Source organism: Lissotriton vulgaris, chromosome 11 (assembly GCF_964263255.1).
Source record: "Lissotriton vulgaris chromosome 11, aLisVul1.2, whole genome shotgun sequence".
NCBI lineage: Eukaryota > Metazoa > Chordata > Amphibia > Caudata > Salamandridae > Lissotriton > Lissotriton vulgaris.
The window spans coordinates 1,037,334,680-1,037,348,351 of NC_141699.1; the positions used below are offsets into that span (position 1 = coordinate 1,037,334,680).

Below are 13,672 nucleotides of genomic sequence, written 5' to 3' on the forward strand. Positions count from 1 at the left end.
GTCTCACAGACTGATAACTTAGGGAATTTATCAAAGATAACACCCCAAAGGTGTCAAATAATATGCTAGTCAAGCATCCTTTTAACACATAAAGTAATAGGATTGTTCTAGGGTAGAGGAGAACATGTGCACAGTTTTCACCACAATACTAGTACTGCTCACAGGATGTACAAAAAATAACAGAGAACAGTGTCTCACCAATAATTTTTGGCAGAAAACCTAGAAGGGGGCAGTAAACATTTCTGATTCTAAATAAAGTGCTGCGTGCAAATGTCAGAAAAATTGATGACGCTGGCAAATGCGTGAGAATGCTAAAGTGCCAGAGGAATAATTCTTTATTGTCCATAGTAGCTTCTTGCATGCAAGGGTACATGGAATATATCATCCTATTTTAACCTTCAATGTAAAGAAAGTGTGCTGAAGGTATAACACTACCCATAGATACTGATGAACAAGAGTGTGTGGGAGCCTTTGGACCACGTCTTCTGAGACTATAATGGATAGGACCCAGAAGCAACTTGTTTGGAGCTACTGAGTAGAGGTGTGTGGGATCCACCATACTATTGGGTAATATGAGTGTGTCAGAGTCACAGTATTGCTGGGTAAACCTGGTTTGTGGGATTCTCAACATTATCAGGTAATTGGGGTGGGTGAGATCCAGATATAACCAGGCAACAGGGGTATTTGGGATATACAATACTACTGAGAAATAGCTGTTTTTAGGCTTCACAAAACTACTGGGCAACAGGTACGTGTAGAATTACTACTGAGTAATAGGGGAGTGTGGGATCTACAATACAATCAGATGTTAGGGGTGCATTGGATCCACAATGGTACCAGGTAATACATGTGTATGGGATCCTTAATACTACCAGGTAACAATGGTGTGGAGGATCCACAATATTTAGGTACTCATTCAAAGTAAATGTGTCTATTTGGAAGCCCCCTTACCTTGCACTCGGTTAGCTCAGTTTCTAGTTTGTCCCGGTCCTCTGTCATCTCATTCAAGGTTTTAGTGTTCTGGGACAGAAAGTGACAGAATAGTTTAATCATCAGAAGGCAGGAGCATTAACATCCAACAACACAGAGGAACCAGTACAACAGATGGGTACATTAGACAGGGCATCAAGACAAGTTACAAGAGATATTCCATGAAGGTAGGGAATTAAGGCCAATATAACATAGTCTAGACATCCCGGCTAAACAGGTCAGTGATAATGATAATCCAGACAGAGAGGGATACATGTTCAATGAAAGTGATACTCAACATGGGACATTAAAACCAATATGAGGACACTACTACTAAAGAATCCAAAACCAGTTGACTTAATGCACCAGAAGAATTGAAAGGAGCAGAGTGGAGAGGCACCAAGGCTAGAAAGAAGGATGCATGGAGAATGATGAGCGATGTGAGAAAAAGAGTACATAGCAACTAGTTCACGAAGATTAAGTACACAGTGAGAAGCAGCCCCAGCACAGCAACCTGGATATAGCAGAATGGTTAGATGCAAAGTAGTTGTACTATGAAATATCTGCTGATGGTTAACTAGGCTCAGCAGGCCGATTAGTGCAGTAATGACCATCTCAAGTGGCATTCCTCTCTTGCCAGTGCTACCACCTCCACATCAAATATCAGAAAATGTATATGTTTACTAGCGAATGATACCGGAGACACTACTATGAAACCCACTTTTAAAGGTAGCCTCCTTTTCACTACCTTGGTGTCTACTTTTTGCCAAACACCAATTTTCTGTGTACCTCTCACTTTTTAAATGTTACCTATGATCGTCCCTGGTCCATCCTTGTTTTCAGTCTCCTTGCCCATTCACTTCTAAGAATTCCTTCCCCCACAAATGTTTCTCAGGGTCTCCTCATAAATGACAACTTTTAATTCCAACAGAACCACTGAATTTCTGCTAGCGGGTTAGGTGCATAATGTTTTTCTTCATATAGTGGCTTGTCTTTTTCACCGATATTAGACATACTGATGTATACAGTACATACAGGAGGAAGCAAGGGAAAGAAATAACACAGGCTGAATTCCCTCTCATTCTGTCCCCCTACCTCTTGCAGAATACTATCTTTCTCCTTCAGAAGAGCATCTCTCTCCTTCTTAGTAGCTTCCAGGTCCTGGCGGAGATGGCCAATGGTGGACTCCATCAGTGTCTTTCTCATGGCCATCTTTTCATCAGCAAGATTCTGCTTCTCAACACACTGCGAATGCTCTGCTTGGAGAGAGGACCTGAAAGTGGGAAAGGGACCAGATTTGAGAACAAGCTATTTGACACCTGAACAGTAAAGAATACTGGATTTGCACTTTTGCAGGGAAGGAAATGAAAGGGGCAGGCAACATGTATGAGGGTAGTTACAGATGGACAAAGGGGCATGTATTGCTACCTAGAAAGTAATAATATTGAAATAGTGCATCTCCTTATAATGGACAGTTTAAGGTGGGCAAAGCGAATAGCAACTGGCAATGAAGGATTATACTAGAGTAAATGGATGTGGGAGGTAAAGGACAGCATTAAGGTTCCCGGAAAAAGGAAATGAAAGGGGAGTAGGGATGTACATGTTGGTAGTTAGTGACAGACTAAGGAGCAAGGACTTGATCCTAGTCACCGACAATACTCAAAAGGTACATGGCCTTACATGTGGAGAACGAATGATGTTCAGAAGGGTGTTATGGAATGAGAATTAATAGAATGGTGGGTAGTTAAGGACAGGTGGAAGGTAGCAGCAAGGGCACATTGGTAGTGAAAATGGAGACTGGGACAGACCTGAGGAAATTATGGATGTGCAAGTTGGATGATGACAGGCACGTGGAAAGTAAAGGGGCGCATGGTCATGGGGCAGCAAAACACAGCAGAAAGTTATTGGCATATTGAGAGAAAAGTATGATTAAGAGGCAGGGAATGTACATGGGTAGTGATGGATGTGGAAAATGAATAATGATTGATGACAGGTGGGGACGGTGCATTTGTACTGAACATGGAAAAGAATAAAAAGATATATATATATATACATATACATATTCCACAAATCCCTTCCTAGAAGAGAATAAGTCAGCACTCACAAGAGAGTTTATTCCCTAATCCTTTAATTCGTTTGTCAAAACTCCAGCATTTCAAGTACAAACCAACGCGTAACGCGTTTCGCGTTGATTTGTACTTGAAATGCTGGAGTTTTGACAAACGAATTAAAGGATTGGGGAATAAACTCTCTTGTGAGTGCTGACTTATTCTCTTCTAAGAAGGGATTTGTGGAATATATCAAAGCGGGGCTCTGCTGAGAAGTCCAAGCACCGGTGGAAAGAGAGCTATTGGACCGCAAAATCGAGCCAAGGCTGTGGATATATATATATATATATATATATATATATATATATATATATATATATATATATATATATATATATATATATATATATATATTGCAGAGAACAGAGAAAGGCTTCAGGATGGAGAAAGAGTGCAGTGACTAGTGCATTGCCAATGGAAGCTGAAGTCAAAGAAAAGGAAAAGATGACCAATGGATAATAAAGTTTGACACATGGAAATTGAGGTATGAAACAAGCCTCGAACCTGCACATGAAAAGAGAACAGGAGAGTGAAGCGCACATGCATTGGGATTTGACAACAAAGAGTTGAGGGAAAAGACTAATAAACTGATACATTTTTTTTGTTTTAAAGCAGCACACTGATAGTGGGGTCACTGATATCTGTAACTTGAACCCTCTCCATGCCCATCTTCTCCCATAGCTCACAGCTCTTTCTCTAGCTTGTTCCGCTCGCTCTGGGCAGATTTCAGCTCTGCTGTGATGTTTAAACGAGCAGCATCCAAAAGCAGATCTTGTTCATGAAGCTTTTTAGCCATCTTTTCTTGCTCGGCCTGTGGAGGTGAGAACAGGAAAACTGTCACAACAAACTGTAAATCCAAGGCTGAACCATGGAAACAGAGGATAAAACAGTCAAGCAGTAATCAGTGAGGTTGGGGCAAAGGTATTTGTTTGAAGAAAGAGGGTAATTTTAGAAATCAGTTCATTGTTTGATGCCTCCCATCCATCAGGAACTCAAGAAAAACAAGTATCTTCAAAAATTACCAATACTAATCCTAAATAAAAAAGCGGTGTGATTTACTGCAAAAAGAAAGGTACTGGACCTCGAAAAAAGATTAGAAAGAGTAAAGTTAGATGTCTTAGCAGCCTTTAAGTGGACAACAGATTCACACTCTTCATGGAGCTTAGTTTTCAACTGCTGACAGTAGCACATATCAAATATTGTTAACACTCTAGGAACAGACAGCTTAAGATCTGAAGTGTTGAGTGAACAACCTTATAGGGCTGACATCACTCCTGGACCAGCATGCACAACCTGGTCACCCAAATCATCCTAGCTCTATCCAGGATCATGTTTTGACCCAGTTTCAGGGCTCATCACTACTGCAGCAGGTTATCTATCCCTCATTCGCACCTTTTATTTTTATTTTTTTTAGAAAACCTTCATTTCAATAAAAGGAATACAGTTGCAGACCTACAACCACAGGGGCCGGCCGTCAGCACTAAATATCAAAGTTGCAATGTTACACAGCTCATCAGCCGACAACCTGTGGGCCCGGCAGCGACGTCGCATAACATTGTAGAGAACCTGTGGCGATAGGGAGGATAAATGAAAGGTTTCACATTTTACATTTTATAAAACAAACACAAACAAATATTTCGAGGCAATAAACTATACAGTAAGTGGCTGTCCAAGGCAGGAGGGGGAGCGATCCCAGCTAAATGAATATATTTTATGGAGGATTGAGGATCTCGGGGAGGGAGGGGGTCCGAGAGCAGGCAAGCAAATCAAACAATAGGATGTAAGAGCCAGGGAATGCATGGTCACAGGGACAGAGGAATGCCAGGGACTTCTACAAAAGGGGGGTGCAAATCTCTCCACGATATGAGCTCCATTGGCTCCATATCTTCCCCCACTTCTTGGGCCTACCCCGGGCAACATACACAATCTTTTCTCTGAACATGCACCAGTCCATGGTTTCTTTCCATGTTGAGACTAGAGGTGCCCTCTGAGACCCCCACAGTTGGGCTATGTCCTTTTTCGCTATCATATTGCCAAGGGTGGCCCATTGAGTCTGAGGAACGCTATAGTCATTTGGCTCCCAGACATTCAACAAACAGCGTCTGGCCTCTGGCAATAACGAAACACCCGTCACCTCTTCCACGACAGCATGCACACGGTTCCAAAATACCACAACATCCGGACACTCCCATAAAATATGAAGAAAGGTAGCAAGCATACCGCAGCCACGCCTGCACAACCCATCCACAGAATAACCCAGACACATCAGGCGTGGACCCGTGACATCGACTCGGTGTAAAATCTTCAGTTGCACCAGACGGAGACGTGCCGGAATCGCGACCTCCTTGGGGGAAGATATCGCAGCCTGCCAGTCTTCATCGTCCAACTCCAGTCCATCGCCGGTCCAAGCCCCCCCGAAGCTGTAGGAGTAGGTCCGAACGATCATTAATAAGTTTCTTGTAGATGAGAGAAATAGTGCTATCGGGAACGTATCCATCAAGCACTCTATCTTCCAGAGGAGAGGACTCTGGAATAGTGGTTCCGACTGGAAAGACAGACTCAAGTGCATGGCAGATCTGGATATAACGAAAGTGCTCCCTATCACTTAATGCGTATTCCCGTTTGAGTTCATCGAAGGTTTTGATTTTGTTCTTTACCCAGAGATCTCCGACCGTACTAATACCAATGAGGTCCCATTTGTCGAATCCTTTTGTCGTCCAGAGACTGCCCAGTCTCTCTGCCGCGTAAAGCGGGGTAGCTCTAGTCAGTCTATCTGACCACCCCGTGGCAGCGTTTGCACTACCCCACACCCGTACCGCAACCCCGGTGGGGCCAGTCAGATTCTTCCTAGCCGATCTAGAGTAGAGCGCCCTATTGTAGTTACCTCCCGGTAACTGCCATCTATCCATTTCGAACGCGGGATTTGGGACTGGGCTGTACATTGCGTGGTTGACTGCACTTAATTGGAATGCCCAATAGTATTGTTTGATATCGGGCAACACTATGCCTCCATCGTACCAGGGCAAAGTCAGTTTCGCCAGTGCAATGCGAGGCCGCCCGCCCCACACAAGTTTCCTCTGGAGGCTCTCAATCTTGCGGAAATAACTGGCAGGCACCAAATCAAGCGTGTTTTGGATGGCGTACAGGAATCGGGGAAGAGACATCATCTTAAAAAGAGCTGCTCTCCCCACCGGGGACAGCGGCAAGCCACACCACGCCGTAACGTCCGATCTAAGCCGGAGGAGCGGAGGAAGCAAATTCCTCTCATAACGTGTAGCGGAGTCCAACGATATATAAATCCCCAGATACTTAAAACCGATGTGCGAAATCGGTATCGGACAGATGCGGGGCAAGGGAGGCAATTCTCCAGTAAGCGAGTAAATACAGGACTTGGCCCAATTAATTACCAAGCCAGAATTCCTCCCGAAGGAACTCAACACGTCGAACAGTACCCCTAACGACTTTCGAGGGGAAGTTAGGTAGAGCAAAATATCATCCGCATACAACGATATACGATCCTCAAAGTCAGGGGACCACCGAATACCCTTGAGCGATGGTTCCCACCGAAGCCACGCGGCAAGGGGTTCAAGGTCGAGCGCGAAGAGTAATGGTGACAAAGAGCAGCCCTGCCTCTTCGGAGAACAAAAGGTTCCGAGGCCCTACCGTTGACCACCACCTGGGCCAGCGGTTGCTCATACAGGAGTCTACCCACCTGATGAAACTGGGGCCAAACCCAAATTTTGCAAGGGCCGCCCACAAGTACGGCCATTCCACCGTGTCGAAGGCCATCGAGGCATCCAAGGAAACCAAGATGGCCGGCTCACGAAGCGACCCCGCCCTTGCCAATACGCCATGTAGACGGCGAAGGTTGAGCGCGGTATTTCGATGGGGAATTAACCCGACTGATCTGGGTGTATCAAGTCGCTGATCACCTTTATCAGCCGGTTTGCCAAAAGTTTTGCCAAAATCTTTGGCTCAGCGTTCAGAAGCGATATTGGACTATACGATGTACATTGGTCACGGGGCTTCCCGTCTTTGTGGATGACAACAATGGACGCCAGTCTCTGATATCGGGAAGAGATCCGATATCTCGCGATTTCCAGAAACTTTTGACGAAGATGCGGCGCCATTTGGTCGGGACACAACTTATACAGCTCGATCGGGATGCCATTCGGGCCTGAGGCCTTCCCCGAGCGAATGGAGCGGATAGCGAGCTCTATTTCATCGGTGGAAAATTCCGCCTCCATAAGCTCCTTGTCTGACTCCGACAGGCTAGGCAGCGCGATATCTCTGAGTAGCAAATGTGAGTCTTCCTCCGGTCTGTCCGAAACCGGCACGTAAACCTTCTGAAAGTGCTGGGCAAAGACTCCAACTATCTCAACCGGGTTCACAACCCGAACCCCATCCGCTCTTTCAACAACAGGCACCACACGAGTCAATCTATCTCTTTTATCCAACCAAGCAATCAATGTTCCCGCTTTATCACCAGCCTCATACAGACGTCCCTGTTGCTCATGACTCATTACCTTGGCCGCATCAGTCACCAGAGCCCTGTAGTCAGACTGTTTAAGGGCTAAAACATGCAACCCTTCAGGTGTAACCCCAGATTCTAATTCTACTTCCAAAGCAGTAATTTCACTCTCCAGACGTACCACCTCCTCATTTTTGCTTTTCTTCACACTGGCGATCAAGGACAAGGTTTGACCACGAATCACAGTCTTATAGGCCTCCCATAGTGAGATGGAAGAGGACACAGACCCCACGTTCTCAGCAAAGTAATAGTCCATGCATTTGACCACCTTGGCTCAAGTTTTAGGATTACGAAGGTGCCAGGGGTTAATCGGAGCCACCCGGCCCAAAGCTCCCAGCTGCACATCAATAGTAAGCCAGAGTGGGGAGTGGTCTGAGATTCCCCTGGCTAAGTGTCGAATTTCCCTCACAGAGACCACCTGCACCGCCGGTATTAGGATATAATCAAGCTTCGAGAGACTCCCATGTGCTCCCGAATAGAAGGTATATTGTGCCTGTCCGGGGTGCAATTGCCTCCAACAATCCACTAGACCCAGTGCGTCCAGGAAGTTGCCCAGCCATATTTATGATTTCGGGAGAACCCTGGGGGGACTATAATCCTCACTACCAGATACAACCGAGTTAAAGTCACCACCCACAACTAGCATACCTTCGGGGAGACCCAGAACCACCCTTCCAGATCACAAAATGTTGTGGACTGCAAGCCTGGCGGGACATATACAGAAAGTACGGAGATCGTCTTTCCCTCCCAGCGGCCCGTAATAGCCGCATATCGGCCCCTATCGTCCAGCACAGTGTCGTCTATCTCCAGGGGGAGGGAGCTCCTGACGAGAACGCCCGCCACCCTCGACCCAGTAGTGAATCCGGAGTGTGCCACAAGACGATAGCCCCGTCTATTCAGTGCATGGCATGTGTTCCCTATCAGATGCGTTTTCTGCAACAACACTATATCCGGGGAAAGACGCTTCAAGTATTGCAAAACTATCCCCGCTTTATCCTATCACCCAGACCATTGACATTCCAACTCAGCACCCTCAGCCCCCTACCCCCCTTCCCAGAAATGAGAACAATGGCCCCCCCACAAAGAAACAGGCACAAAAAACGAAATATACAGCAAAGCGTAACCTCGAAATAAACGAAGAAACAAATGCCCCCCCACCACCCCCAGAGAAATCCCAAAAACACACCCCCCCCACCCTGCACCCCTGCGGTAGACTAAAAACTACCCCAACTTGCAGTGTGCCTGTCGCCCCATTAAATTAATCTACAAAAAGAGAGAAGAAACCCCTAGAGGAGGAAGAGTCCTGATTCCCCCCGCCCCCGGGTAGTTACCAATATATGCACACAAGAGTCATCGAACCACTGCTATAAGTCTACAGAGCTCGCACGCCGGTGAGGCCTCATTCCTCCTGTTCCTCCAGGCCCCCTTCAGCACCCCTCGATTGTTCCGGGCGATCGTGCTGTGTCGGCAAGGTATCGAGCCAGTCACTGACAACCTCAGGGCGGTCAAAGAAGAGCGCACGTTCCTCATATTCAATCCTCAATCGGGCCGGGAAAAGCATGGCGTACTTCAGTCCCATGTCTCTAAGTCGTCGTTTCACCCCCAGGAAACCCATGCGTTGCTTCTGCACAGCCTGTGTAAAATCCGGGTAAAAGCTGATCGATGCATTTTCAAATTTTGTGGGACCATTAGTTCGTGATGCTTGAAGAATAGCGTCTCTGTCCCGAAAATTGAAAATCCTGGCTATGATAGGCCGCGGGCGGCACCCAATTTAGGCTTCCCGCCGGGGACTCTGTGAGCACGCTCCACTGTGAAGAAGTTATTGAGGTCCTTAGGTGTTAAGTGATTCAATACGAGGTCCTCCCCAAGAAATCTGTAGATAATTCAGTGGGCTTCTCCGGAACACCGATGATTCAGACGTTGTTGCGCCTAGCCCGGCTCTCGAAATCATCCAGCCGAAGGGAAAACAAGTCGTTAGATGATCGGAGATTGCGAACTTCGGTCTGAAGATCAGAAACATCAGTAGTGAGACTTGCAGTCTTAATGTCCAGGGACTTGACCCGCTCATTGGTCTTCGCAAGGTCAGTCCTAATTAAGTTAACTTCGATCGCCACTGTGTCAATCTTCGAAGCCAGTGTCTCGTACTGCTGGCCCATAGATGTCTTCACACTTGCAATGGCGCCCATGACGTCCCTCAACGTCAGTTCTTCAGTCGCGGGAGAGCCATCTCCAGTTTCGGTCAGAACCTTACCCACACCACTAGGGGATCCTTTTGGGCGAGTGAAGCAATCCATAGTATTAAATTGGTTAGTACCCCCTCGGTATGTGCCTTTGGTGACCCGCTTCTCGCTCTCCGACTTGCCCGCCATATTGAGCAGCGAGCCCTGGCGGGTCTTTTGGGACCTGGTTAGAATGGCTCTCCGCAAAGCTGACTTGTAGAGTCCGGGGACGAGGGTGAAAGACAAGCGTATAGCCGATAGCAAGGCACAGGCCAGCAGTGTCAACAGGCAGCAAGTCTCGGTAGACAAAGGCCAAAAATTAAACCGAAAGTACCACAGGGGCAGCGGCCGACTCCCACTGGCCGTTGTTGTTCAATTGCCACCTGGGTACCTCGGGGACTCAAGTCCCTGGATGGTCATCGATGTAGGCCGCAAAGTTTCGAGGGTAGTAAGTCCGGTTCCCGGCGGCCAAATCAATTTTTGGAAAGAGATCCAGTGTCAGGAGGGTGTCAGCTAGAAGAACCCGTCGTCTATATCAGGATTCGTGACAGGATAGATGCGGGAGGCGGAGAGGGTCTCGGGAGCCCTGTGCTCACGCGTCCATCTTGGATGCGCGCGATGCTCCTCCCCCTCATTCGCAGCTTTTGAACCTAACCGAAGCTGCAGTGCATTATGCCACAGAAAAAAACCTTGTGCATGAGGTGGTTTGGGTCCAATGTGGGGAAGTGTATTGAGTCACTGGGGAAGGGGTGGTGGGACCGGAATCATAAAGAGTTCAAAGTCCAACAACATTTAGTAGTGGAAGGGCAAAAGGGCCCAAACCCCAGACTGCAGCATTTAGAGATTTGGGGGAGGGGCCCAGAGAGAGGCATTTGTGGAGCTAGAACTAGATTTTGTGGAACCTTTAAATAGATTGTATTTTACCCATCATTTCTAAAGTTCTGTAGTTATCCTATATCTTACCTCGATCAATACATCCTAAGTACATGTTCAGTAGTGCAGAAATAAAAATGACACAAACAATCACTTGCATTCTGGGTAGACTAGGATGGTGAAAATGTATATAATGTTGGGACTACTCAGAAAGGTAACTTACACTTGTGAGTAAGTTCCACATGTAAGTTTACTCTTACACTTGTAAGTAACTTTACAGTCAAATTGGGAATAGCCAAAGGTAGTATAGCTTCTTCAAAGTCTAGACCTACATTCATAAATTTGGCTCCACCTCTGTTTCAGGGTGTAGAATCGTGTAAGTTACTAATCGGAAAAAGAAGCAGTAGTAGGCTCAGCACCTTACTTAACTAACCACTGATATTGCAACACCCTCCCATAGAAATTAATGGAGCCAGGGTCTTAAAATAGAACCCCATAGGTAATAGCATTAAATTAATGTATTTATTTAGACATTTTACATTTATATTGAAAACAATTTATTATGTTAAAAAAAGAAAATATAATTAAAAAAGAAATCCTTTATGATAAAATATTATAATAACTACTCTATCTTGTGTTATAATTTCTCAATAGCTTAAAGCAATGAGAAGTACTAATCTTTGCCTTTAACTAGATTTGTGTTGGAAATAGGCATTTCTGAGTAAGAGACGTTTTGAAGAAGTGTTGGCACCTACGAGAACTGAGGGAAATGTAATTCCTGGATTTCAGAGCTCTCAAGTTTTGGGAATTCCTAGGCTTGAGAACTAACTAATATATCTGATGATATTACAGGAAGTGAAGTCACAAAAAATTATATCAATGATAACAGAATGCTTGTTTCCGGTTCGGGGAAGACCTGGCTTGGCAGTTCAGGCTGAACTGTTCCCATGAGACTTGGGGTAGGACTGATTTGCATATTGCTGGGTCTGAACTGAGGTGGCGAAGTGAGCTAAAGAGTGATGATGGATTTAACCCATATCTTTGACTGGGGGTGAGTGCCTGAAAAGTTTCAGCGCACCGTCCATCATTTCCTTGCGTTTAACCTGACAAGTGACTCATGAAATAATAACATATCAACAAAATATAACAACAAGGCTTTATTAATGCCAATAGGTCTGGCTTATGAAGGAAAGTGCCTCATGTGTCACTGATGGGTTTAGGCACCCAATAGGTCATCATACATGTATGTACTCTACCACTCATCTTTCTACTCATGGATCCATCCATAGACTTACTTGCATTCATCCTCAGACACAATTTCAGTGGCAGCATGGCAACCACATTTAGAATTAACGTGTTGGCCATCTTGGAATGGTTAAACAACAAGACACTGTGAGCAACAGCATTCCATCATGGTCTCCTGGTTTAGAGGGAGTGGCCAGGAGGGATTCAGCACACCTTAGATAAAATGAGCGGCCAGCAAGTGATCTGCACCTCATGGATAGGCAGTAGTATCGTCTTAAGAATATTGAAATAAAAAGGGGAGAAGAAAAGAAATGAAAGGGGAAGTATAACAGCAGAACATTAAAAAGTGAAGGACTGGCCAACCAGCCCTGACTCAGAAGGATGCTCATCTTCAGGTAGATGTACACAAATGATCAGAAAATGCAATCATGGACTGAACCATTACTGTATGCAATACGCTGAAATTGAGGAGAGCAGAGTGTAAATGACACTCCGACAGACCAATGGCAGAAAAGAGCTCACCAAAAGGCTGTCTGTACTTATAAATATATATGTATATATATATATATATATATATATATATATATATATATATATATATATATATATATATATATATATATATATATATTAATGTATATATTACTTACTGATTTTCTATGTTACAAGATCCTGGCAGGATTTTAGCAAGAATTATTACACAGCACATCTTTTCTTTTTATGGTTTATCAGAGGTACTAGCCAATAGCAAAAGCCTTCCCAACAAAGGTCATTTGTGACATTTTATTCAAGAAAATAACTATCTGTAGGCTTGAATACAAATGAACAACAATCCATCCTACCAGGCCTATTGACTTTAACATGTGCGTTTCACAATCAATGTCAGCCTGCTGCAGTGAATATAACTTTTCATAATAAACAGATCAGATCTATGGCATCGAAAATATTTTCCCTAGTGAACCCTTCAGGCCTCTAGCAGTTTTCATTCGACTGTAACCATAGCCATCTCAGACCGACTATGTTGTTTATAAGCCTTCCCACAAGTCAGCCATCAGATATACCATATTAAAATTACAAATATGTACACAGTACAGTTGTCCAAAAAATATAAAATCCCTACTAATGGAGACCAATAAGGATTAGCATAGTGCAAATCGTGTATCTCCATGGTTTGTTAGGAAGGGTCACAAGCACCAAAACCCTTGCCTACTAAGGTAATCTGGGAGATTACATGTAACAAAATACCTACCTCCAGACTTTATCACAGGATAATAACAACTCAACCGTAAAAAGCTCACGCTTCACTACTTTGACACATGCCCTTCACAATACATTACTAAGGCCTACTTATTTTGAGATAACTTTGCCTTATGATCATACTACAAATAAGGAATTTACTTAACGTTTCCCAGTGAACCGATAAGGCCTTTACCAATGGCTGGACATTATATACAACACCGACCAACTGAAGTGTGCATAAACTAACAACCATCATGCATTAAGTTGTAAAATTACAAATATTGACAAAATTACAGTTAGCAAAACAATACACAACCAATCTCAAGAAGGTCTAACAAGACTCCGCACACTGAAATTCTGCTTCCTCTGTTTGCCAGAGTGGGTGACGAAGACCTTTGCCTACTACGGTAATCTGTGATATTACATGTAACCAAATATGTTTCTACAGACTGTAACATAATGTAACAACAATCTGCTGTTAGTGGCCT

The 13,672-nt window shown here is 44.7% G+C and overlaps 1 protein-coding gene across 1 annotated transcript in view; it reads right to left on the reverse strand.

Moving 5' to 3' along the window:
* The window catches only part of CCDC150 (coiled-coil domain containing 150), a 257,953-nt gene that overhangs the window by 148,570 nt on the left and 95,711 nt on the right, over positions 1–13,672 (reverse strand). Inside the window, exons 11-13 of the mRNA XM_086944366.1 lie at positions 3,764–3,888; positions 2,065–2,242; positions 952–1,020 (exon numbers count right to left, since the gene is read on the reverse strand). Coding sequence (XP_086800492.1) covers positions 952–1,020; positions 2,065–2,242; positions 3,764–3,888 — 372 coding nt within the window. The remainder of the gene's footprint in view (positions 1–951; positions 1,021–2,064; positions 2,243–3,763; positions 3,889–13,672) is intronic.